General features: G+C 40.0%; 2 protein-coding genes across 8 annotated transcripts in view; one reads left to right on the forward strand and one right to left on the reverse strand.

Annotated features, from left to right (window-relative positions):
- The first annotated feature begins 1,771 nt into the window (after nt 1-1,771).
- LOC135493453 (uncharacterized) lies at nt 1,772-12,412 on the forward strand. The gene is made up of 11 exons (XM_064780807.1): nt 1,772-1,886; nt 2,504-2,550; nt 3,014-3,066; nt 3,453-3,637; nt 3,938-4,159; nt 5,781-5,927; nt 6,575-6,670; nt 7,232-7,930; nt 8,175-8,621; nt 8,944-9,109; nt 9,427-12,412. Exons 1-11 carry the CDS (start codon nt 1,883-1,885, stop codon nt 9,689-9,691), a joined length of 2,331 nt encoding a protein of 776 aa, XP_064636877.1. The 5' UTR covers nt 1,772-1,882; the 3' UTR covers nt 9,692-12,412.
- A 3,272-nt stretch (nt 12,413-15,684) lies between these two features.
- LOC135493265 (neurobeachin-like) overlaps nt 15,685-26,456 on the reverse strand; it is an 87,845-nt gene continuing 77,073 nt past the window's right edge. For all 7 annotated transcript variants that reach the window (XM_064780409.1, XM_064780408.1, XM_064780413.1 and 4 more), the window contains 15 exons: nt 24,157-24,274; nt 23,877-23,979; nt 22,872-22,987; nt 22,395-22,648; nt 22,133-22,252; nt 21,605-21,830; nt 21,032-21,216; nt 20,640-20,814; nt 20,314-20,394; nt 20,006-20,161; nt 19,725-19,892; nt 19,327-19,431; nt 18,882-19,078; nt 18,416-18,567; nt 15,685-18,129 (listed from right to left, as the gene is read on the reverse strand). In XM_064780409.1, the coding sequence (XP_064636479.1) occupies nt 18,039-18,129; nt 18,416-18,567; nt 18,882-19,078; nt 19,327-19,431; nt 19,725-19,892; nt 20,006-20,161; nt 20,314-20,394; nt 20,640-20,814; nt 21,032-21,216; nt 21,605-21,830; nt 22,133-22,252; nt 22,395-22,648; nt 22,872-22,987; nt 23,877-23,979; nt 24,157-24,274 (2,247 nt within the window). In that variant the 3' untranslated portion in view covers nt 15,685-18,038. The remainder of the gene's footprint in view (nt 18,130-18,415; nt 18,568-18,881; nt 19,079-19,326; nt 19,432-19,724; nt 19,893-20,005; nt 20,162-20,313; nt 20,395-20,639; nt 20,815-21,031; nt 21,217-21,604; nt 21,831-22,132; nt 22,253-22,394; nt 22,649-22,871; nt 22,988-23,876; nt 23,980-24,156; nt 24,275-26,456) is intronic.

Genomic DNA, 26,456 nt, shown 5'->3' on the forward strand with positions numbered 1-26,456 from the left:
GGCTTCCCGTATTTTGTGCAGCCCCTATTTTTATAAATAATGCTATCCTAACCCTAACCCTTACCCTAACCTTCCGGGAGCCGGGGCTGGGCGGGGGGAGGCTGGGGGGGGGGGGGTAATACCAACAAGGCATTGGGAGCCTTTTAATCCTTTAATTCGCCCGCGCGTATGAATATAAGCTACAGTAGATCTATGTGAAAAACATTCGTGAGGTCTCATTAGGGACTTTTTTGTATTCATGCGTGGCCAAGCCCTAAATCATTGATTTCTCAGTCCTCACAGTATGTCAGTGTTGATTCAGCAGTTGTTTTGGCAAAGACATGTTTTTTTTTAGTTTCTGCAACCTAGAGCGCTACTCAATAGGCGGCTAACAAGAAACTACGCATTTACCGTTGTTGCCGACGTATGTGTACACTGAACTTGGGATGTGCGTCGGCTCCGTATTGAAATGCCGTCCAGTGCCAGTTGGTGCATTTTTCGCTGATTTGTACAAAATTCAACATATCTCAAAAGTTCAATGGTTGACCCTGGTTTTTTTGGGTTTTTTTGTGTAGCGTAACCAACTGTCTTTCATGGGAGAATGGTCACTGTAAGAATTATTCAGGAAGAAATGTATAATATTTGGGGTTTTTCGTGATTGTCCGGCCCAATTGGCAATATTTGGGATGATGAACAGAGCTAGGAGCAAATGCGACGCTTATGATTTATTTGAAGAAATAAAATGCCCGATTTAACATCCTGCAGAATCAGGGGAATCGGGCGTTTTCAGTGATATACGACACAAATGGGTTGGCCTCATGCATTCACTTTGGAAACGCATTTTAAAATAGATGTTACTTCCTGTTAATGGGGCACGTCATCATCGCGTACATTTGGGAAAAACTCCCTAACGAGACCTGAGAGCTTAACTCCAGTAATACAATCCTTAATGAAGCTTATGAAGTTGACAAAAAGCTCACTTCGTCCTGTAGTGTCAACAAATCTGTATCAGCAACTATTGATGTGTTAAAAACTAAATTTCAGAAAAATCTCGATCTCTCGTCTAGTAGTACTAATGATGTATCAAATTCACTCGAATTATTGTATCATTCTCATTTCTTCTCTGTATTACAAAATGACAAAAGGTCAAATTCTAGTAAAAAAAAACAAACTCAGAACCTACAGAACTTTTTAAACTGAGTACCAACTTGAGTCCTACCTTAATGTTCTAAAAAACAGGGGGTTGTTTTCAAAAATGGCTAAGTTTCGCCTTAGCAATCACAACCTACTCATCGAAAAAGGTAGACATTTTGGTACTCAGTTAGAAAAGCGTCTCTGTCCTTTTGGGTGTAACGTTGTCGAGGACGAGTGCACTTTTTTGCACGATGTCCCTCTAACAATAAATTAAGAGACGAGTATCTCACAAATATAAATTTTTATAAATGTAGTCAATTATTTTCAAATCTTGATTTTATTTCTATTATGAGTAGTACTGACAACAAGATTATTTTAGATACCGCTATTTTTATCTCGAAAGCCTTTGAAGAAAGACAAACAGCTCTTCAGGGGCACTAATTAATAAGTCATTGTGATCTTATTTTAATTTAACTGGTTCATTATTGAGACGGTCCAATTATCATCTAGAAATTCATCCAGAAAGGCGAAATTCATCGGATTCGTATTTCGCGCCGCCATCTTGACGCTACTCGATCGGTACTCGACCGTGTTCGATTGGCGACTCGAGTAAGCATGCGCATTTGGCTTCTCTGACGTCATTACCGGTGGCAGATTCGGCCATGGAAGACATGGAATGGTTGATAGAATACACTTTCTCTTCAATAAATTGACTAAAAGACATATTGGTGTGTGACTGATCTTGACGGAGAGGGCGTAGCTGACAGCTATGGGTATGTAGATGACGGTTCTGTCTATTTGTATGTAGGCTATTCTGTAGTTAGGCCTTTGTATCCTCTTGATTTCTCGAGAGTTGCTAGTGTTTTTGCCCATTTTTTCGACCATCCAGTTGATGTCGTCATTATGATGTTATACACTAGGCTACTCACGCACATCATGCATGTCAGATTAGTTTTATATTACTGGGGGCTATGGGGGCTATGTAGGTGCCTTTCAATTTCTGGCCCGATCCAATTCCAATATATCCAGGACCAGCCAAGGCAAGAGAATGGATTGCCCTGCCCCGCATTGATTGACGATTTCGAAGAAGTTTGTTTTGGTGTTGACCAGTCATGCGTTTTACCTTGAACAAAGGATTGCCGTGTCTCTAGGCATCGTCCAAAAGCAGCTTAGGCCTGAGTGTGCGCATTTGATTTGTTTTGGCACTGATTCGTCTTCTTCGAAAAGGCCTATTCCAGATTACGACTCACTGCTGAACAAATCGCCCAATGATGCATCATCATGGGCTTTTCTGCGGTAGCCTATGATGCCGTAAATTTATGGTTATATTAATAATGCATTTTCAAATTATTTGGTACCTTTTCATCTCATTTCGCGCATTTCGCTTCAGAAACGAAGATGATGTCATCAAAATTGTCATTTTTGATGTTCAGCTTGGTAGGTATTATTTTATACTTCAAGTTAGTTCACAATGCGAATCAACTTTTGTGTTGTCTCTTATTATAAGTTTTTAACCAGGCCGGTGTTTGCCAACCATATTACATTCTTATCAAGGAAAGAAATACTGTGACTTTGTAACAGCCGGGGAAATCTTACTGTCAGCTGGACAAAAAAAGCACAGTGCCTGGCTTTAGAGTTGACACTGTACTACTAACAATATCGTACCCTTGGCCAGAATACGACTGTGATCTAAGCAACAGACACCAGCATTGCTGGGTACTCTGTCCTGCATATCCACTAGAATTAGAATGGTTCCGAAGGTGTTTTGAGCATTTTGATAAATTCACTTACTCTGTGTCTGATATCTGTGCATGACAGTTTCTCTCCTTAAAACTTCACATACATGGATGTTTCAGAAAGTATTCTATGGATGTTCAAAATTGGATCTTTCTGATTGCAGGTGCTATTAAGTATGGCAGTTGCCATTACACAACAAAGGGAGTGTCATAAGTGGTGAGTATCCGATGGGAGGAGCCACAAATCTTCTCAGAGGCTTAGGTTCAAATCTCACCCTTGGACTGGGATCCCTACTTGTACGCTTTGGGTGTATTTGTACACCTTATTTTAGGTTGCATGTCAGAAAGTATGATCACTTTATTCCAAATCCTTGATACTAAGGCAATATTTGCCAAAAAAGTGACGACCCAATTGCGTATTTAAGTATGTCATTTATCATTACCCTCTCTTATCTTTAAGTTTGCTGGCCAAAAGGTCTGCCAACTGTTCGATCCAAGTGACGTACAGTTTTTTCCACTGTCCATTTGAGCATGATGCGCCATGCACCAGATGAAAATATCACTCCAGTCTAAATCTTGACTGTGGTTTTCTATTTTAAACAGGGAGTACCAATGCACAAACAATTTCGGATGCTGTAACTGTTTGATGTGCCCCAAAAAAAGTGGTTGCTCACCGACTGTTACTGATATAGTGCCGGAGTGTGAGAAGAACATACAAAAAACATCGTATGAGAGTTGCTCTTATATTGCCCATTGTGGTTGGACAGAGCAAATGGCCACTTTGCCAAGTAAGTTTGATAAATTTCTTATAAAAATTACAATATTTTTCATTATATGTTCATCTCCATGATATCTGAGAATTATTAAAGGGTAGCTTGAATTAAGAATTGCATGATGCGTTGATACCAGTTAGGGGCTGTTCATTTAGTACATAACACAATTTCCCGATTTCCGTATTCCCTCTCCTTTCGTACACTCGAGCTCAGATCGCCAGTTGAATCCAGCAGACTGGCCATTTTGGCTTTGATGGTGCTTCTTGAAATTGGAGGACCATTATTGACACGATTGTTTCACTGTTCCTTTTACAGCATGTCCACCCATCGCAACCCAAGATGCTGTAACCATCAAATATATATCGCCTGATGCATATTTCCAATATGAGAGGGTTCAAAATCACCTTTTCGCCGAGGCACGCATTGTCTGTGCTGATGGGACGAATTCGACCGTCGTCAAGTGCCTTCCAGGGGGTACTGATGGTACTGGAGGTAAATGGAACAGGTCGACCTCGCTCACATGCAGTAAGGACCATGGTAAGCTCAAACTAACTTGAATCAGTAATTAGCTTTCTGACAAGGCAAGTACATGTTCTCTGGGTTTGCCACAGGGTTTTCTTAAGGGAGTGTGGTAACCTTGATATTCAAGTTAACCCAGTTTGCAACACAAGGTAAGGTGGGGTGGCCAAATAGAAGCCTTTTACAAAATTCTAGAGCAAGGTACAGATGTAGGGTGTCTCTTCCACGGTAGGGTAGTAAGCTGCCAGGGTAAGGTGAGCCGCCTTGACAAATCGCTGTGTGGAAATACATGTACTATGTCAAGAATCAGTCTGAATTGAAAACAGCATTGAGTGTATCAACAATGTATGATTACATGTATCTGGATACAAATACAGTTGATGACCCATTTTCCTTAAGGCTCCCTAAGAGAAGATGTCATGTCTGGCATGTTTACATATGCAGCCTGCCCTAGAGTACAGAGTATTGTCCTTGGCTAAATATGTTACTGGTTATTACACAATGTATCGAAATCTATCGGCATGCCTCGATTGACCCAATTTGCGATATCAGCATTAATTGTAACCTATTGTACCAATACCATTGCATCTGTGATGCTCTGATTCATGCCAATCATTTGAATGGGATTCTTGGAATTTTATCGTGACAAAATATCATGAGTAGTTTTGATGATGTTTTTGACATTGTCATGATATGATCTGTTTACAAATATTTGTGGTGTGCTTTTATTTAGTTTACCTACATTGCCATAACTGAAGTAATCTTCAACTAAAGTAATAAGCAAAACCTATCTGGTCACTGCAGGTTCCTCAAGCATGTGGGCGTTCGTTGTTGTGTATTCAACTCACTCAAAGCAAAGTCAAAATATTCATGCTTTTGAAAATATTCAATAGCACGAGATTGTGATCCAAATCCGCCCACACTATATACTATATAGGTCATCTAATGAGGTATTGTGGCTGGTAGGAACACACTTGCATGACGTCAAACCAGTGTCATGGCTCCTTGATGTGTACATAGTAAATGATAGCTCTTTTAAAATGAGCTCTCTCAATTTTGGTCCTACAACCCTGTGCCCAAAAGCGGATTCTAAAAATGCACTACACTTGCATTAGTTGGACCATTGCCAAAACAGGTGACGAGGTTGAACACCTGCCATCGGCGTTGACCTTTGCCCTCTTTAAGTTTTCATATCAGCGATGTGATTGGAGCACGCGCCGAGAGTGTGCCGAGAAAACAGAAATGTCGATGGAATCCGTCATGGGTTTGTGGAGCTCGATAGTGGTGAGAGTCAGGATGCTTCCTGTCTGTGGTCGCAGTGTTGTCTGAGAAGTCATATCTTGAGTGATAATATACTTATGTATACATACATGTTCAAAGTATCCAATACATACGATGAATACGATGAAATAAATAACAAAATGGAACACAATACGAGTTGTTCAGATGAGATGAATAGGCAGGAGTTTAAGATAAGATGAATATGAACCACCAAACGGAGCAGTTGAATTTGTTTTAAAATGTTATCATAAGTTAATGTCGCATCAGTGACTAAGCTTGAACAGCCCAGGCTCAGTTCATGATGGGAGGAGGCCATGGACATCGTCACTGATTTCATATAAATTCTTACGGTTTTCAGGTGCAGATGTTGTATCCACTCCACCGAATCAAAAATTGTCTACACCGTCCATGAAAGCAAGTACTGAAGACCAACCCAAACAAAAATCACCTATGCCTACACCAACAGTGATAGCTACTAAAAATGATACATTGCATATTAAACCAAGTAAGTTTTAAAATTACATGTACATTGTATTTTGAAATTCTGAACGCTTCAGAAGATGTATTTCCAACATTCTGTACATGAGGGATGTGATTGATCTTGCAAGTACTGGTCAGATTGAGATGTTACGCGAGGGCGAGGGGTTTAGTCAATCACTCCGTCTGTGTGGATTACAATATTCCATGGAATGTCCCTGACCGCCAAGTCAAAATTGAGATAATGATCATTTAACAACAACTTGTGCAAGAATTTCACATTTACAAAGGTATTGGCAGATTTAGTTGGTGCATTAATCATCTGTTCTTCCTTCTTGGTGTATCTCTTTTGTTAAGGGTGTTCCAAGCTGATGCACCTCTTTGGGTCTTCTCATAACTGTGGTTATGAAAACATTTTAGAATTTTCATAGAAGTTGCCAATCTGTGACATGTGTAATTTCCGACAACTAGAGGCCACTTGAAAGTGCATGGCCTACTTGCTCTTGTTTATGTTCCTTTCATAATGGCTCAAACCGCACACCAAAAATTAGTTATCATGGTATTATCAAGAATAAAATGTATCTACTCCAAACTACTATTTTCTAAAGAGGCCTCTAGGTGGTAATTCATGTACTATCTTGGGTGGTTATATTTTTGTTCTCATCTTCATTTCAGCATATGACATCCAAAGCAACATCTCAGGAACAAATATTACAGTATTAGCGACAAACAAGACTGATACTGGCGATTCTACTTCTGCTGAAATAGGGGGTATGTGTATAGCATATGAACTTTTCTCATTATTTTGTCATTATTTCTTGGACACCGATGTTGAAAATGTATCCTAGTGAAATGTACTGAAAATGCTTCAGAAATCACACTGGAATTCACACTCTCTTTCTATAAACTCATGCAGGCTCAAACAAGCTTCCATGTAACTGTTGTTGCTGTCATATACACATGCCGTACTTTAGTCTAAAACAAGTAGGGAATAGAGTTCCAAGTCACCAATCGGAAAACAGGTGCACTGCAGCCATTTTGATTTTGGTCACCAGTCGGCGTACATCCTCAGTGAAAGAGAATCCATTAAGTCGGTGTGGGAGGAGGGGCAATTATTCTGCTTGGTGTTTTAAAGAAGTCGGATTATCTCAGTATTGAAACATTTAAATATCATCAAGCTTCCTCTGCTTGGTAGTCTCGACGAAACTTGGTTTAAGATTTGTATCAATTGTCACATGGTCATTTATATTGTCTCGTGGTTATTGTAGAAATATGTCCGACTCGCACAGAAGACAGCCAGTAGTAGATGTCTTGTCTTCTTTCCAATTTCAGGTTTTCCGGTCTATGCAATATACATCTGTGTTATTGGTGGTACAGCACTCCTGGTTGTAATAATTTTGATCTTGTGTTGTCCTAACTGTCGGAAACAACACAATGACAACCAGGGAGAGTCTACAGATGACGATCCAAAACCAGCTGATCCACTATTGACAGATGAGTCCCAGGAGGGGACAACTATAGTCGAAATGCCTGATACAGACTGTGTTGTCTCACGGAATAACAATCATGCCTCTGAAAATGGACAGTGTGCTTTGAATGGTGGACTTCGTACACCTAATGGTGATATTCCCTCGCGTAAGCCTGTTGCGACACAAAATCGTTTACCAGAACAATCTAATGAGGAGTCACTCAGACTTGAATGTATAGAAATGCAAACAGCAGTTGATAATCCTACGATGATGAGAAATCTTGACAACGATCCCAAAGAGATTAGACCGAAGGTTATGCCTAATAACCAAACTGAACTTAGTCCATTATCTCCGGTGAATTCACATCTGCCTCCCCAGCAAGCTCAGCATGACGTTGATGAAAGCACTTGTTCTGACATTCCCTCCTGTCATTGTCCTGTCGCAGTTGTGAATCCGCTGTCTCAGACCAAGGCACGCAAACGGCCAGTAGAACAAGATGAGCGCAATATTCCTGGCAGTCAGTCATCGTTGAGTACTGCAGGCAGTGATTCGGACAACCAGGGTAAGATTTTGAAAATAAATTTGTCAGTGATATTGAAATGGTGCTCATTTGAATTGAAATATAATCATGCAGAAGAGTAAATGTTCTTTGTCTGTGAGTGTGAAATTATGATGCTTCATCATATTAATATGTCGCTTTTTCATAAAATTTCTCATTTCAATTTGAAATATTTCATTTACTCTTTACATTCTGATATCCATCATTGGAAACTTTGAAGATGATGGTTATAATTGTTGTTTTGCAGCCTCTACAAGTCAGACCAATGTCAAAGAGTTGTTTGATTCTGGGCAAGATCAAGGGGTTGGGGAGGTGCACGGGTCCAATGAAGGTGAGTCAACTCTTGAAGATTTATCCAAGGCGGATCCAGTTAACCATCGAAACGACGGCCAGGGTTATTACACAGGGACTGGTTCACCTGAAGAAGTGAATACGGCAGTGACAGAAGAAGTTGTGGACAGTCCAGCAAATCATCTTGAGTTTCCCATGACCGGTACAGCGTCAGACCCTGCTCCTGATTCAGTAGCGCACCGATCTGCTATACAGAACAGAACTGAAGAAGAGGGAGTATTGCATGGTGCTTCTGGAGGGCCTAGTTGTGAACATGGTAATCTTGCTGGGAGGAATAATGATCAGTATGGAGACCAGGATCGAGCGGAGGAAACAAATTGTCCATATAATAAGAATCCAGAACGTAAGTGTGTTTTTTTTATGTGTATATTATCAAGAATAAGACTTGATATCGTACTTGATATTATAGATTTGATGAAAGAAAAGAAAAGCAGGCTAAAGCTTGTTCTTTTCTCATATTGCTAGGTCAGCTTCCTGTGGTGGGTCACAGGAATTTTTGCATGGATGAACGATTCAATTCAGGAGGAAGTCACAAATTTTGCCATGAAATCAAAATCCTCCAGTTGATGACCCATGTGGCAACCTCAGGTTTCTGCACATTCACACGGTGAACTCATTCTGGTCCAGCAGGCACGTTTCAAAAAGTGACATTTGAACATTTACAGGGGAGCAGCTATGCAGATTGACCTTTAAAGAGATCAGTAAGCGTAATATCTTCCAAGAATTCATATTGAGTGTGGCGAAATTCACCGACCGCTGGGAGGAGCCATGGCGATTATTGGCGCAGTATGTGTGTGAAGTAAATGATCGAGCAACCTTAGAACATTTCGGGTAAGTAAAGTATGTTATATACCAAGACACATACCTTCTAATGATTATCAGATTTGCTTTAATTCGAGAAGTGTATGACACAAGGTGATTACGTGTAATTTCTGATCAGACAAGGTATCGAAGATGAATGATTTGCATCCTTAGAAAATTTTCAGAATGGGATATCGATGCCTTGCAATCATACACTGTACATGGATACACTGCTACAGGATTGACGAAGGAAAATATTCTAGTTTAGTAGCTATTTAACTGCAAATGAGTTGAGATGATAATGAAATGAACACCAACAGCAGCTAAGAGTCTTTATTATCTTTCAGGTACAAATTCCGGCAAGCTTCAATGGGTGTCGGTGGCAATGTACTTAACGAGTATGCCCTTAACTTAGGGCGTCACAAAAAACTCTATCGACTGGTACATTTTATAGGATATTGTGATGGAGTTAAAGAGCGTTTCCAATTTTTGAAATTGGTGGTGGCATTTTTTCCAGAACATTTCAATCCGGACAATACTGAGCATTTTTGTGCAGCTTGTAATGAAATATTACGGAGTTTACTGCCCCCTAACCATCATAATGATTCTTGAAGGATATTGGATCTAGAAAAAAAATAGTTAGGACAAGCATTTATCAGAGCTTTGTTTGATATTGCAACTGTGATGTCATCGACTGTTGAGTGTTGATGAAATTCCTGTGCTACTGATTTCACTTGGTATGGTTGTGCTAGGTTGTTGGGGTATTTCACTGTATAATCTGGCTGTAGGGGTTTATGTATGGCTAAGTTGTGATTACATGGGACTTGAATATCAGGGGAGATAGACAAGGGGAACCCTGCAGACTGGAACTGAGATTTTCGACCTAATCCAAGGTTCAGAATGTTCAGTGACTCGGTTTTCTCATTGAAATTACAGGGTAAGTCATCAATAGATCTAGGCCGGGGAAACATGCTTCTGTCGTATTCGATAAAATAATTAGGATAATCTGAGATCCTGTTGATGTGTAACTAATTGATCAATATCATGAGTCTTGACCTAAAATATGCAATTAAGACTCAGTTCCGCTTTTGCCTTAAGCAATTGTATTGTGTAGATTGTGTAAATAAGGCTTACATGGACAGTGGTTGGGTTCCTGCTGACTGCAGTGACCTGAGGGGATTTTTCTTTTGCAATATCTCACTGTTGCAGACTTAGGAAATTATGTACATTAAAATTGTTTGTACTTTCTCTGTATCTACCCATACTTATTGACCTTATGAGGGCAGTACAGCTTTATCTGGCTTGACAAATATGATGTCGTCAAATTCTGTAATGGTGTCAAATTTCCATTCCATTTGCAGATTGCAGAATTTTTCCTGTTACTAAGTGTTAAATAGATAGCTGATATAGGAGAAAGATATCTCTGTCAACCCTCTGTGGATCTTTGAATTTTCGAAATCTGACCAAATAGAGGCAGTTTTGTGCAAGTAAGTGCTGATCTAAGGGCAAGATTTTTACAAGCAAAACATTTCTGACTTAGCTGATTGGCATCATAACAGCATAAAACATTGCCTCAGGAAAACGATCACGATGTATTTTGAGAATGTCATTGGGTAAAACCACCCTACTGATCATTTCCTACGCCATCATAATTTAATGGAAATGATCTAAAGTAGAATGAATCTTTTTGTTACCGGTGATGATATTTTTTAAGTTTTATAGGAATTCTGTGCCATATGAGAGTTTTATTATTATATATATTATATTGTATTGCAAAACTAGTTGTTGAAGAATCCTTGCCTTCAGAAGGTTTTGGTGATATTGTACTGCCCTTGAAGAACCGGTGACACTCTAGAGAGAGTTTATTGATCTGTGTATTAGAATATCACATTAGTCTGGTTTTAAACCTTGTAATGTATGCTAATTAGTTCTTGTTCTGTTAGACAATTTGTGCTGTGTATGCGCAACACTGACCAAGCACATGGGAGTGCCGGCATGTTCCATAGCTTTGAATTTTTTTTGCGCAATTGTTGACACTATTTAACAAGGTTCAGAACTGGACTATTGAAAAGTTCTTGTTGTACATTTGCTTGAGTTTAGAGGCTGTTTCATATAAGCATGCATGTTGACAAATTTGATTTTAATCAAGTTATAGAAGCACCTACAGGGCTGCCTACTTGTACACTTTGGATGTAAAATGTACACCTTTTGGGGCCACTGTACACCTAATTCTAGTGATTGTACACTAAAATTAGATGGAGTTGTCTCCAAATACTTGAAAATTATGCAATATTTTCATAACTAACCAAATTTTACACCTTCTTTTCAAACTTTACTCCTTTTTGTCCAGGATTCTATACCTTGAATAATGTAATTTTGTAATTGAAAAAGCCGATCGAAGTTATGGAGACTGGCATGGGCATTAGGTATCTGTTAACGTAGAAATTTCACTTAAGTAATATCATGTGTTGTTGGTCATAAAAAAACCTGATGAAGTTGTTATTGGAATTGTCAACTGGTTTGGAAGTTTGACTCACAATGGTGTGTTCGGACTCCCATTTGGTCATCATGTTGTTATTCTAGTTTAGAGTTGGCTGATCTTGTGTTATTGGGGTTGTGTTCGATCAGCAATAACTGAAATGAAATCTATTTTTGAAAGTGTCATGTTATGGGGTTTGTTACGGCATGTGCTCCGGCAACAGTATGGTATAAGTGGGGTTGTTAGTAAAAATGCTTTGTTCATTTGAAAATTTGCCAGTAAGTATCAATATGTTATTGAATTCGCAGATATTTATGGTTTATTTATGATCGAAAACATGAGGAAGCCTTGTTTTGAGAAGGTTGTTCTAGTGCCTGGCTGATTACTCAGAAAATTTCTTGACAGAAGAGAAAATTTCAGGAAAATTTTGGAAATTTTAACTGAATGTATTTTTGTGATACCTCATATGCAACACTGTACTCTTATTCAATGATTGATATGATAGGACACGTATGCAGTGTACTCAAATGAATTTTTGGAGTGTGTCCACTTTGGAATTGATACCCATACATGATGCTTATGGACAGCAGCTGTAGGCTACTTCTGCTGAGGACTTGTCCGAAGTGACTGTATGGGGATATCTTGTTCATACAAACACAGGATCTGAATGACATTTGAATTTTCTTTTCTTTACTTTCTGAATAATAAAATATGATATATGGAATCCAACATTTTCTTAGGGGAACATTGCCAATGAAAAATACCCATCTAATGGGTATTGACCTCAATGGGTGTTGATTCAAAAGTGGAGATGATACAAATGTATTATTTTATTTAATAAAAACAATGAGATATATGTTTGTTTTGTTACTCTATGAAAATAGTATTCTGGATATCCACGTGTTCTAGGAAGACCATGGGACAGGCCCCTTAGTCTTCTTGGAACTATCATCCAGGAGAGGTGCAGCCTATCATCTGTCTAGAAAAACCATCCAGAGTATATGCTTCCTGTCGTCGGCCTGGGAAAACCATCCAAGAAATGTACAAGCTATTGTTTTCCTGGAACAACCATCATGGAGAGACCCAATACTTTAATCTGTTCTCAGGAAAAAAACCGTCTTTGAGAGACAATTTACCTCTCTAGCACAACCATGCATCCATTTTGTCCGTATGGAACATCCACCCATGAAAGGCACAGCCATCTTGGAGAGGCACAACCTTAGCACTGTCTTTGGGTGATATGAATAAAGACTAGCAAATGCTTTTACTTCAATTTTGTACAGAAAGGCCTACTGTAAATGTACATGGAGTTTTAGATAAAAGCATTTGCTAGTCTTTATTCATATCACCCTTTGTCTGGAACAAACATCCAGGAGAGGCACAACTGGACCATCTTAGTCTGGCACAACCTTTGGACTGTTTTAGTCTGGAACTACCTTCGGACAGTTTCAGTCTGGAACAACCTTCCAGGAGAGACACAACCTTTGGTCCGTCTTATCCTGGAACAATCGTCTATTCTAGCCACAACCTTCGGTCTGTCTTAGTCTGAAACAACCATCTGGGAGAGGCATAACCTATTGTCTTCCTGGCAAAACTATCAGGCACGTCCTTAGTTACATGAGCTACTAGAGGAACATGAGTTGTATCAATCGTCCGGTTGAGCATGTCTTCAATTGCACAGTGAGATGGGAAGTTCTACAAATGGTTGAGAAGTTGTGATATTGTCCAGGTATACGAGCTGTATCAAGTACATCCCTGTAATACATTAACTACTTGAAGTACATGATCTTCTTGACGCTCACGAGTTGTTACAATGGACAGCCACTGTCACGTCGTACCCTTGAAGACAGACACAGCCTGGCCATATTGGCAGCGACACATGTACTGACGGCAACACCAGCTGAGTTTTCTACTACTGGACTCGTTTAGTGTTCTAAACAGACCGACCGAATGGCGAATGACGCTGACCGCTGTGCTGAACGAAATGGGGCTTACTTGGGACGATGAGGCCGCCAAGATAGCGAAATACCGAAAGAACGGAGAGCGTTGTGGCCGTATGTCCCATAAGGGATGTCGAACCATTGTGAGACATAGTTCCTTTTCTGAGACCATCAGGAGATTGCAACAGAATGTCTAACTGACTAGACATAGACGATGTCTTCATGCCGGGCCTTGATGCTCGACGAATCCTGTGTATGATAGCAAGACACCCCGTATTATGATAACAAGGCAGCAGTATGTCCAAGTGATGCGACAGAGTTAGGTCGTGACCATGTCTTTATGTCTAGTCCTTGACGCTCTACGTACCCTTTCTGAGACATCTTTTCCAGCCGATCGGGAGAAATTTTAATACAAGTCTGATAACGGTATTGGAATCCAAAGATAGGAATCCGAGATGGGATGTCCATCCACAGGGTTAAATCTAAGCCTTGCATAATTTTTCCATGCATGGCTCTTACGGTGTCAAAGACTTTATAGAAGAGGCATGTTCCCCTTGAACAGGTCGATTAGTTGAGGACAGGATTAGTTCTCAATCTAAGACAAAGGCTGACCTGCATGTCATTGCTTATCTTTGGGTGTCGAAGACTTCATAGAAGAGGCATATTCCCCTTCAACTCGCTATTTAAAGAAAGGATGAGTTCTCATGCAGTATTAAGACAAAGTCCAATTCGATTTAGCCGGTCTCAAGTGGCAAAGACTTTATAAAATAATACTGTCCTTGTATCAGGATAACACTTCAGGCTTTGAAGTTCAGTGTTCGACTAAAGAACCGGCAATTCAAAGGCTTTTTAAAGTTCCGTACAATGAGAAACAATTGGTGTCCACGTGATCTTTATTTTCTAGGCCTCCGGTTTGATGACGATATATTTAGTACAACAAACGACGAAGTATGTAAATGTACTTTATCGACATGTCTTTGGTGAAAATCTCCCTGATTCTTCGTACAGCTACAAGTATGTTTAGAAGATGATTTCCGAGTGTCTCGCAAATGAATAAGCGCATGGCTTGATACCACGACAGGCCTCAGTTGTTAGTCGTTCGCAGGGGTTGCGAACCGCGCCTTTTTTCTTCTTTATATCGGCCTACTGCTTCAAATCTTGTCAAACGTGGGGATTGAATAACGTATGTCAATTTGGACAACCTTTTAAAAGTATTTGAAATAGGTTTATATAGGGAGTGAAGATGAAAGATGTCGGGCTGTTCGGCTAAAGCAATGCTCCTCACAGGCCTTTGTCAAATCACGAGGTACAAATCCGAACACAAAAATGGTTATAAATCACCAAAAGAATTATGTTTATGGGAAACTGTTCTTCTCTACAAGTTTGCTGACTCCTAATGTTACCATTCGTCTACATTAAAGATGATTTTGGCAAAGGATTGCCAAGATATAATTGGATTAAATTGGCATCGGAAATTATTCTGCCACTTGGACCTGCAGCTGGCAGCCAGAAAGGGCCTATGATGTGACATGTAGGACATGTCAAGCGCAACCAACCAACAAACCCTCGCCATCCCGCGCGTTATTCGTCCGGGCTGCTCAGAGAACTTTCTGCAGTTCCAGGCCTGAACTCATGCAAGCAGCACTGAAATATACATCACCAAAAGTGTCATACCTACTTCACACGACGACAAGAGAGAATTTCAGATGTTATCTTACCAGAATAAAGGCATTGGGTTTGAAATTTCGGGAGAGAAGGCCACGCTTTTATATGGTCTCCGACATTTTTTAAAAAACTCACATTCAGTCCTGGCCGGAGACAACATCACTGGGACTGGGGGCAATGACAATTTGTACTGATCCAACCTAGCTCCTGAACTACAATATTGTCGACTCACTATTGTTGAGATTGTGACATTGTCCATAGAACATTCAGGTAGATATTCATTCAAAATGTCATTGAAAGACATGCCACCGAGTGACTTTGGATAGATTGTGACTTTGTCCACAGAACATCCTTACTTCGATTCTGTCTAGTCCTTGTGCATATGCATAAAAATGCCTTTAATAATATGCTTGTTTTTGGTCAATTTCGACAATTTGACCTATAGCTGAGTCACATCAACTTCAAATGAGTTTTTGGTCACATATAGGACGCACAGAAATAAATTTAGCACAACAGAGATATTCTTTTATTTTACAGTTTATTTCCATGTTTGCCACAACATACAAAATTGGTCAATATAATCTATAATATCCCACACACCTGGTGCATAAAAAGCTAGAAACATGCTTGATGCAGAAGCTGCTATATTAAACACACGAGTCAACCCACGGAGGGCAGAGCATTTGAAATGATATTTATTTAACAGTATACAATTTGCCAGGATTTCATTTTTATTTATCTATTAGCAAGGTAATACATCACACATCATACCGCCTGTTTTTTATCATACTCAATTTTGTGAAACTCAAGAAGCTGTAGCAGATATATTGGTTGATAAAAGCACGTTTTGTAATAAAGTGATGGATTTTTACATTATATTCAGTACCATTTCGAAAACTTTAGACTATGCCGTTCAATCTTCAACCAAAAGTAATTATTTGTTTGCCGAATTTTACGAAATACAGGTTTTTCAGTCGTCAAATAAGCACACGTAATGTACCCATCTATAGTTTTTTTAACTTAATAGACTATACATTAAACTATTGAATTATACATGTAAACTTTTATATTAAATCTTCCAACTGCATTTCACTCTACGCACCCTGAATTAGGGTCGGAAAAGGTCCCACTGTACAACGTTAGTGTACAGGTACCATAAATCTCTACTTCAGGGGCAGTTATATACACATTATGCCAAATATACACATCAGCTCTAAATAAACTCGGAGGGGAGAGAAAATGTCAGAAATGTGTCAAGTAACTAGATAAAGGCAAATTTGAGCTTTCTCCGTTGATTTGAAACAATTTCAGACATTTTCTTATCACCCAACACCTTTCCAGTAATGTCTTAAATGACTCTGATCTAGAATACTTTTACTACTAAGCGTAAGAAACTTTCATCTTAGAATAAATAATAGAACAAACATGGATGCAGATACAGATTTGTGTAAAAAACGTGTTGTCGTATTTGATATCAAAGAACCCAAAATACTCGGATTGGTGAGAAAATATCTTGTATCTTCCCCATAACTGATTTTACTGTACACCAATACTAACTATGCATGGAAGTGTTCAAAATATACATGTACTCCTTGATTTGTCACATGTCAAAGTATTTCTGTGTCTCCTTCCAAAGATCAAACTAAACAGTCTATCGTATTTGCTCTTATTATTAAAGCTTTAGGAGAGAAAGTGTATAAGACGGCTGAATCTTCTTCAATATGATTTTTGGTCATTATTGCACATTATTACTACAGCACATTATTGAAGATTCATAAGCTAAAAACCCAATTGGTGAATCAGCTGTAAAAAATTTGGAAGCCAATACTTTCCTAAGAATAGCAGCAAGTTCTAGCATAGGTATTACTGTAAAATCAGCCAGGAGCAGTAGGAACTCTGAATGGCTGCTGTGTTCTTGTCATTGATATATTCAATCACAATGCAGGTGCTACCATCTTGATACTCAGACAGCTCTTGACTGAGTTGACAGTATCACCACTATGGTAGAACTTTAGGGTGTTTCCACAGTACAACCTCACATGGTAGATCTTCTAAGGGGTTCCCACAGTATAACCTCCAGGATATTTTACTTTGTTACACTGTGGAAACTGATACCGACTGGAGATATCAATTTCTACTCTAAAACACTTTAAACTAAACATTGAATAATCACTTAAAACTGCTTTTTGACTTCTTCTATATTTTGTACCAACCCAGGTGCTTATGACTGTGACAAAATGAGGCACAGTGCATTATACACTAAAAACTGTACTACATTGTAACCAAGGTGTTTTGAATGTCCTTTCGAAGGAGTTCTATACTTGAATTGAAAGTTATGCGACAGATTCTGCAATATGTATCATAAGAAAATGTCATCTTTGCACACATATTCTCTAGGGTATCAAACACTCACACATATCATTAAATAAAGTCTTCATTCTCAACCCACCCAAACGAGGGCACCACTCTTCATCCACAATAAAGCATTTTATGTACAGCAGTGTTAATAATTACTCAACCAACAATTTGGCTCGTTGGATACAGAGATCTAGTTATGAATCTCGTGGCATGGGGAAACCCTCAGTTAACGAATAAATCTGCCTTAGAAAAGGATAACCCCACTAGAGAAGTAATGTATTCAGGGTCCAGGCGATCTCCACAGTGATTTTGGCTGATAAATGAATTTGAACAAAGTCAATAGGCAATAATCCTGCTCCAATCCAATCAATCCAAGCCTTTAAGTGCCAATGTCCCTTCTCAGCAACAATGCCTCTGAATAGATGTCTTATTTATACAATATCTTTTGTGTATTCATGAAAAGATGTATATAATCTTATTGAATTTGGCTTTGAACTGTATTTATAGTCAAGTATAGTTAATATCTCTCCTGAAATTCGTGGTGCCATTTGTTGAAGTCTATGTTGAAAACGATCAGACAACCCGTGGCGAGACCAGCAAGGAGATATCTGAAATAGACAAAGCGAAATTTTAGAAACTATCCCAACCCTTTAGATCGAACCCATGTCATGATCTATTCATCTCCATCACACTTGAACTTGAGACTATGTACTACTGAAGTGAGTATGAATCTGAGCCACCTGTATCACCACATCCCTCCAGACATTACAGTCCTGAGCCGTCTGTGTCAACTCCTCTCTTACAATTCCAGCACTCTCCGCACTACAGGGATTTCTAACTTTAAAAAAACAAATTATGCTTTGGTTGTTTAAAATAATCGCAACAGTTACTCACTTTTGATCATGAGAGAGGGCAAGTGATCGTACACTGCTATCACACGTCGGGTAGGTATAAAGAAGGTTGAGGTCGTGAGTCCTCCACACCTCGACGATACCGTTATCTCCACCCATTATCATGTACGCTCCGTCACGACTCAACGTCAAACTCTGAAAAATGAAAACCAAGTATTTTGAAAATGTCACAGTTGATTTGTATCTTAACACAAGTGCCAATTGAGAATGCAGATAGACTCATCAACCAGAAATATTCAAATTGGATCTATATAGAATCCAATAAAGGTGCGGTTTCTTTGTGTAAGTTGGGTTCTGTAAGCAAGACTGGAAATAGGACCTGTGGCCTGATCCATCTTGCTGAGGACAGAACTGTGAGGTGCCAAATTATCAAAAACTCTGGGTCACCCGAATGGTCGCGCAGCTGCAGGAAATGATGATGATGATGATAAGGAGGAACTTCAATTTACCTGAACATTATCATTATGTTCCACGTTTCTCAGCAGTTTACCATTTACACTATAGGTGGCCATGTTGCCGCTATCATAGTTGACGATTATGTACCCCTCACGAGCGAACGAGATGATGTTCGGGCACTTGTACGATGTTGGTGGTTCTAGGGATCGGAGTAGGTCGCCATGGGTTGTATGGACAAGGCAAGGGCCATCTAGAAAGAAAGTGAAAGATAACATTGATTATTGAGAACGTGGCTCAGGCTTACAAACACACACACTCTGAAAAAGTTTCACATAATGACATTCCCTTAACTTCACTCCACCAAGCCTTTATGCTTCCATTACAGCAACGGAGCCAATAAGAAAAACAGTTCAGTCTGCTTCATCTCCTCTCCCTCATCATCTTCATGACCAAGAGATGATGTGATCAGACTCACTTGAACAAGAAATCCGAACTTACTCTTAGAGCCAGTGAAGACGAGGCCCATTTCTGCAGACACTGCTACACAGGTGACCTCAGCCTGATGTCCAGTCAATGTCACCTTGGGGGTGGGGTTGTCTAGACCTAAACGAAAAGACAGTGGTTAATAAAGTACAAATCATTGACCGAATTCTTGTTGCATTTTCTACAATCTCTCGCGTAAAAAATTTGTCACAAGCCACTGTTGACACTGTCTCTGGGCAAAGAGAGGGGTCTCACAGCTCTCTTAGATGGAGTCTTTTGCTGTCATGACAACAGGATTAAGATATCTCAATCTACTCTTTCATCTTATTCAACTGTTATGGCGACCAAGATAAAATGACTCAGGAATCTAACATCACTACCGGTAATGGATATTTCTCAAGAATATGACTTACTTCCATTTTCTCCCACAATAGCTTGATGCTTGCTGCTCCAGAGCCAAACCATGGCCGTACAATCCTTCGATCCTGACACCACATAACAGTCCTGGGACACATTGCACTCGGATCTGGCCAGGCAGGTCACGATATCAAAATGGCCAAATATCACCTGAAGGATGCGTGCTGGAAAAAGACAATAAGATAATAGAATTTACAAATTAAGAGCCGCTAGCCTCATCGGAAACGAAACCAGGAAGCCTCAGATTAAGTCAAACAGACAAAATTTGGAAAATTACCTGCATCTGTTGAAAATGTCCTGAAGCTCTTGTCCCAGAATCCGCACGCTATGATCACCTTGTTCTCTGATGTGGTTAGGAAGTGTGAGTTGGTCACATGGAGGCGTTGGTCAAAGTTATCACCGAGGGTTCGCTTGTGGAGGTTGGTTCCGAGCACTGAAATGGAAAGAAAAATGTTATCATCATTGAATCTCGACACACCAACGGTTGATGACATCCAGAGTTTCATGCTAAACCTTCATCTTTGAGGTTTGAAATCTTTAAAAAAGTAAAAATAATGATAGTGATGACAGTAATTTGAACCTTACCAAGTAACTGGTCCATTGACAATGGCAACTGTGGCTGTGTGTCTGTTTTCTCTGCATAGCTGGGAGATGGCACTTGTGAACCTGCAATTGAAAATTAGAACAATACATCAACTGTGCCAGAAAGAACTGGTACAAAACTTTGATGATCAGCAAATCAGATTTGGATTTACAAAACTGAAAGTACACAATGGGATGATTGAAAGTGTGTTTCTTTTTGAACTTTTCAAGTAATGTTTGAAAAGGGCATTCTATATGTCACGGACGACCTTTTGTTTCGATGTGCGCTGAACCTAGTTTTTGGTCCTTGAGCAAGGCCCTTTACTCACCAACATTCTGATTCCATCGATTGACGGCAAAGTTATGATTACACGTAATGGTCGTAACAGCCGGGACGGGAACTGACGGATGAGTGTTGGCGGCGACGTGGGTGACGGGCGAGTTGGACAGGAACTTCATAATCATACACACGTCATCAGGAGCTGTGGAGAACATCATGGGACTCTGTCGAGAAAATAGAATAGAGATTATCCAAGATAATCCAAAAGCACTCCTAACTGATTTCTTGAACTTGTTTTCATTTCACCAATGGAGGTTTACATTTCACCAATGGATGTTTACATTTCACCAATGGAGGTTTACATTTCACCAATGGAGGTTTACATTTCGCCAATGGAGGTTTACATTTCGCCAATGGTGGTTAGAATGTTTCTTCACTTACAATATGCATAGCTGAACTTCTGGGCGGGTGTGGCTCGGTGAGTAACTGTGACGGCGTCTGACCAAAGCTACGAATCTGGTTCTCGACAGCTTCACGCATCACTCGGTCTGTCATGGCATCTAGATTCACGCTGCCCTCGTACGTCAGGTAGTAAAACACGTTTGTAGCTCGTACAGCCTCAGGACCTGAAGGCAACAAAATGAATAGTCTTATATTATGTCTGCAGCAAACAGACTCCTGCAGACCCACCTTTTTCAACAACATTACGAACATTAGAATTGTTTATTGTTGTCAAAGACTATATACTTCTTATAGAGACTCTGTTTTTGTTAAGCGCCTTTGATAAGGGCGCTATATAAATGTGATACATAGATAGATAGATAGATATACATTTAAGATCTAACACTTGTCAGGTATTATTTCAGCTTCCCAATTAGGGTCATCATCAGTCCATGCACAGCTTCCACTCATGCAATAACTACACTGTAGTAGACAGGCAAGTATATCATTGGGCCATTCGTCATCATAGGGCTTAGACAGACTAGGTCTTTCATAGATCACTGAAGGACATACCTCGTTGCTTGTAACCGAATATAAGATCAATCCACTGGTGAAGTTGGCAGGATACAAACTCGGATTCTAACGCCATTCTATTAAGCCTGACAAACTCCTGAGCAGAACTCGCCCACCGGGGCAGCTCAACTCCGTCAACAACATTCCCCTCTTCGTTCTGGCCAAAGTTAAACTTGTTGCTGTTGGTGAACATCTCAGGTAGGTAGTAGAACTCAGGTAATAATTCCTGCAAGTGAAGTTAAAAATGGGAATAAAATACTGAGCTGCTACACTGGATATCCCATAAAGCATATAGAGACTCAGCAGATGACATCAAAACTAACTTTGTATCACAGTTTCACCAGGGACAAGGAGGACTCAGTATGTAGGAGGAGGTAATGCCCCAGAGAGCATTATGATGGAGAGCATTATGATGGAGAGGCATTCCCCTGTCACACAAGAACTGGACCGCCTGGAACTGAGCATGCCCAGGCCCACAGTTCAATATCAAATCAGAAAGGATAGCCTAACAGCTATGGCTATAGTTACCTTGACATCTGAAGTATCCCTTTGACAATTCTTCCATGACTGAGCTATGCTATGGAATGTACGGTTTGCATGGTCAAACTTGCCACCTTGGAGGTTCAGGAACATCGATGTAAAAGGCTCCTACAAAAGAATGGCAATGAAAGTAAAGATATTTGCCCAAGGTTACATGAAGAAAATTTTGGATCATGAGTATTTGATGCAGTACCTAAGGCAGGCTGGAGGCTCTTTCAGCAAAATATACAATTTGCAACTATGAACTTACCACCCTGATGAGCCAGTTTAATGTGAATGCCGCGGTTGAGTAATGGGTGCCATAATGGAATGGTGGAATCTGCTCGTGTTCCCAGCTTGCGAATCTCTCCTCAAAGAACGCCTTCCTCGTGGGGTTCAGGGCACCGATTGGCTTGGACAGGTCCCTGTAGTTACTGGGCAGACTGAGGTCGAGCTCATTTGAGTCGTAGTTGACTATGACCCAGGGGAATACTGGATACTGGTTGAGGTCGTTGTATGATCGGCCTAGGTGAGAAAGAAGAAAATTATTGTCCATTTGTTGAATTGCATGTATAACTGGAGTTATTCAAAATCAGAAGTAGGTAATCTTTTTTATGTCACCCAGTAGCAGCAATAGTGCCATAGTGGTCTCATTTGGGAACTCAAGCAGGTGCTGCTATCTAGCAGAAAAGAACACCACCAGAAGATCACTGCTATCAGAAACTGAAAAGAATGTCTCCATTGTTACCTGCTATTGTGTTAAGGTACATGAGATAGTCAAAGTTACTGATCTCTCGCCGCTGCCACTTCTGCGTCATGTTGGACATCTTGAATAAGTTTTTCGGGGACGCCATAGATGTTCGCCTGAAAGAGAGTATAACATTTTACAGTCACAAAACTTCCGTTCGGAATATTATTGTCTTTAGAATATATTCTCCTCCCCTTACCCCCCCCCCCCCCCCCCACCCAGCAAATTCAATTTTGGCCAGTGCTTGTACCCATATTCCAAAATGACTCCCCTCCCTTCATCTCAGGGGCGGCCAATTAAATTGTGGCACCTCTATCTCGGGGAAGGAGTAAGTGACAGTTATGCTGGAAGTATCTTTAAAGGACAGAAAAATTAAACGCATTACACTTTCAATTTGTCCCTTTAACACCAAATTGAAGAAAAATGTACCTCTTTTTTTATTCTCGGCAACTAAAAATACCACCAAGTGCATTCCTTCCACTTTTACCCAAATCATTTAACGGATCAAATATACTCATTTAACCAAAATTAGTAAGTTTCATGAAGCTATTAGGAAATTTAGTAGTCAGCTCTTGTCTTATCATTTATGTTCGTTATTTAAAGATTGCAAAGATAAGTTGACAAAAAAGGCAAAAATTCCCAAGTACCAAAAAAGGCATTACACCAAAAACACAGAGGAAGCGTACTTTGGTGCAATGAAAAAACATACCGAGGACTGTAAGTAAATTTACTGCGGCTACAGCAGAGAAGAGAAAAATGTAAAATGCTCATTTACGCTGGTCAGTTAACATGTCAAATTCATATTTCTCATATTTCTATTAAGGTTAAACTATACTTCCTGCACAGTTTCCTGTGATTGGTCATTGGTCTCTATACCCATACATCATACTAAGAGATATGTTATCCAAAATCTTTTAAAATCTAGGAAACAACTTTATCTCTGCTAAGTTCAAATTGGCCGCAACTATAAACAGTGGGCAAAGACCTTGTGACACTTCGACTCACCTCGCCTGTGGTAGGCCATACTTGATGCCCACGCCCACCCTTGGCAAAGCATTGATCACTTTCTTGACAGTGGTATGGTCAGGGAAGCTAAACATCACAGCACCTGAAAGGCAACAAGACATTTTTACAAATTTGGACAGAATTGCTTTTCATACTCAGAAGGCTGGTCGAAATTGAAAGGATCTACGTGTGCAAAGGTAGCTGGTACTTGATGTACCCCTTAAAAGATAAAAGAAAACAAATATTTTTAGAACTAGTTCTGAAAATTCTCATAACTTACTTCTGTTGGCCATAAACAGCTCTATGGCAATGTTCTGGAGCAGGTATCTCCTGGAGAAGATGGCTCGAATCTCGGTGAAATGCCATTTTCCGTGAAGGTACTCCACATAAGACAACACCTGCAATGATAAGAATGAAACAAAATTAAGCATCTTGATGGGTAAAGGACACCGCAAATGCTGCTTATTAACCTGAATACTTAACCTAGGATTGAGGACCTAACGGCAAAGACATTTCTGTGAAAATCTCATTATTTGGATATGATAAGGAACATCATGACAGTGTTGAATCAGACTGTATTGAAATCATGAGATCTTATATTCAAGTTCTGAAATCCATACCGACAAAAATTGAATTTGACCCTAATGGGTTAATCTGATGTAGAGCATAGGAACAATATCTGGAATATTGCGTGGTTGATTTTGTACACCAGAAACGCAAGCCTGCCAACCTCAATCACCATCCACAAGATTATGCAGCGAGTGATGTATAATATATTCAACCCAAAGTGCAGGAGAATAATGAATAAAATATCCAATGAAAGCATTAGTTATGTTTGTGGTGGCGAATGTGTCAGGAAAGGAAGGAAGCAGGATGAGCAGACATTTTCTTTACCTTGGATAGTCAAGAGAAGAGGGTGGAGGACTCCAGTGTCACAGCAATATTATCTTACACAATTCAAGCAAGGAACATGTATGAATTCATGCTGTCCAGACCACCTTTATTGCAGCATCAGAGAGGGAGTGGGGAGAGGAAGAGATGGTCTAGACCTTGCCGAAATATTGTGAATTCTAATCCTGGGATGTTGTAAACAGGAATTGTCCTGCTCCCAACACGTTTTAGAATCTAAATCTCCGTAAAATCCGTTTGATCTTTGGCGCGAAACAAACTGTTTGAAGTCGCCTCCCAACCATTAATTTTGTTTGTGAATTATTTAGCAATATTGTTCCTAGCTTACATTACGGTTATTGGCAAGTCGTTTGTGAAGGTGCAGTTTATTATATTGAAACATAAATGGCTGTGCCTGGTTAATATTTCATCAAAACGAAATTAATACATTGTAAATTCCAAAAAAAACGGTAATCAACTGTGGATACTATGCGTGTGTTACCAACAGAACAGTTTCAGTGCGGGAGATAATTATGATCACATTCAACCAAATTTGAAACAAAGACAAAGGACACTCGATCCAGGTGATGACAACACGATTTGAGGATCCTATCCAACATACGGAGGTCAGAGAACAAGAATAAGAAGTCCCAGCTTGCTGGTCAGGGTCACTGAGTTGATGGCGTCCAGACGCGTGGTGGACCACGGCACCAGATGATTGGGTGGAGCCGCGCAGACGACCACTTGAATCCTCACTTCAGCAGACGACACTGGCAGTGTTCCCGCCAGCGTTCCATCTCAAAGGGTCGCTGCACATCAGAAGACAATTCTCGTGCTCGGTGGTCCGGAAGCTTTGATAGTGTGCAGTGACTGTGTCAGATGAAATGTTGTCGGACACTGATGAGCTATAATCCAAATTTGATGGGATTTGCTTACGCGAGCTTTTGCATTCAATAGAAAAACTTAGTCGGTATATCTTCTACGGAAAGTACTGCTATGCTGGTTCCAGTCAGATGTTGAAACACTCGGAAGAATGCGCCCAAGCACGAGGGGAAGGACTGGGATGACCAATGGGGAATTGCCAGACGATCAAAGAGACCCAACACCGTGAGGTGAGCGTTCGTGGCCGTCACATCGCACCACCACTTCGCAAGTCACTGGCTCGGAAAACGATTGTTTCATAAAAAGAATGAATCGCTGATCATTTTGAAAAATTATGAAAAGAGAGCCATTTGTTCCGGACTGACGACACAACTCATGGTAAAATGAGCAAATTAGGTCCTCTTGACCATGTGAGAAAAAACAAAGGGTATATTGGACACCGACACAACAAAACAGTTTCAACAGTTTCTGGGTAGGGTAACAGGGCAATGAGCGAATGAAAAGCTAATTTCATGTCTCAATCGTTATCTCAAAATCCGTGACTGGGAATGGCAAGTCACATGGGTCGACGCGAAACGCAAACGATATCAGAAATGGTTTGCATGTTGAAATATGCAATATGCTCAAATGATGTCGTTTTAGAACATGAAGTAATGCGATCAAATTGTTATCATAATAAGATTATTGAGAAGTGAGAAGTGGTGGTTAGGTGTCACCATTGTACCCGGACATCATTCGCCCATCTGGCGCCTCCGAGCTTGTCAAGAGATTAGAACCAGATAATCCATCTGTCCTCATAGCCTAATCTAA

The sequence above is a fragment of the Lineus longissimus genome, chromosome 9, assembly GCF_910592395.1.
Source record: "Lineus longissimus chromosome 9, tnLinLong1.2, whole genome shotgun sequence".
NCBI classification, from domain to species: Eukaryota; Metazoa; Nemertea; class Pilidiophora; order Heteronemertea; family Lineidae; genus Lineus; species Lineus longissimus.

Coding starts and splice junctions, on each gene's coding strand:
- LOC135493453 (XM_064780807.1), top strand. Junction 3,638..3,937: donor GCAAATGGCCACTTTGCCAA/GTAAGTTTGATA, acceptor TTCCTTTTACAG/CATGTCCACCCATCGCAACC. Junction 5,928..6,574: donor TACATTGCATATTAAACCAA/GTAAGTTTTAAA, acceptor TCTTCATTTCAG/CATATGACATCCAAAGCAAC.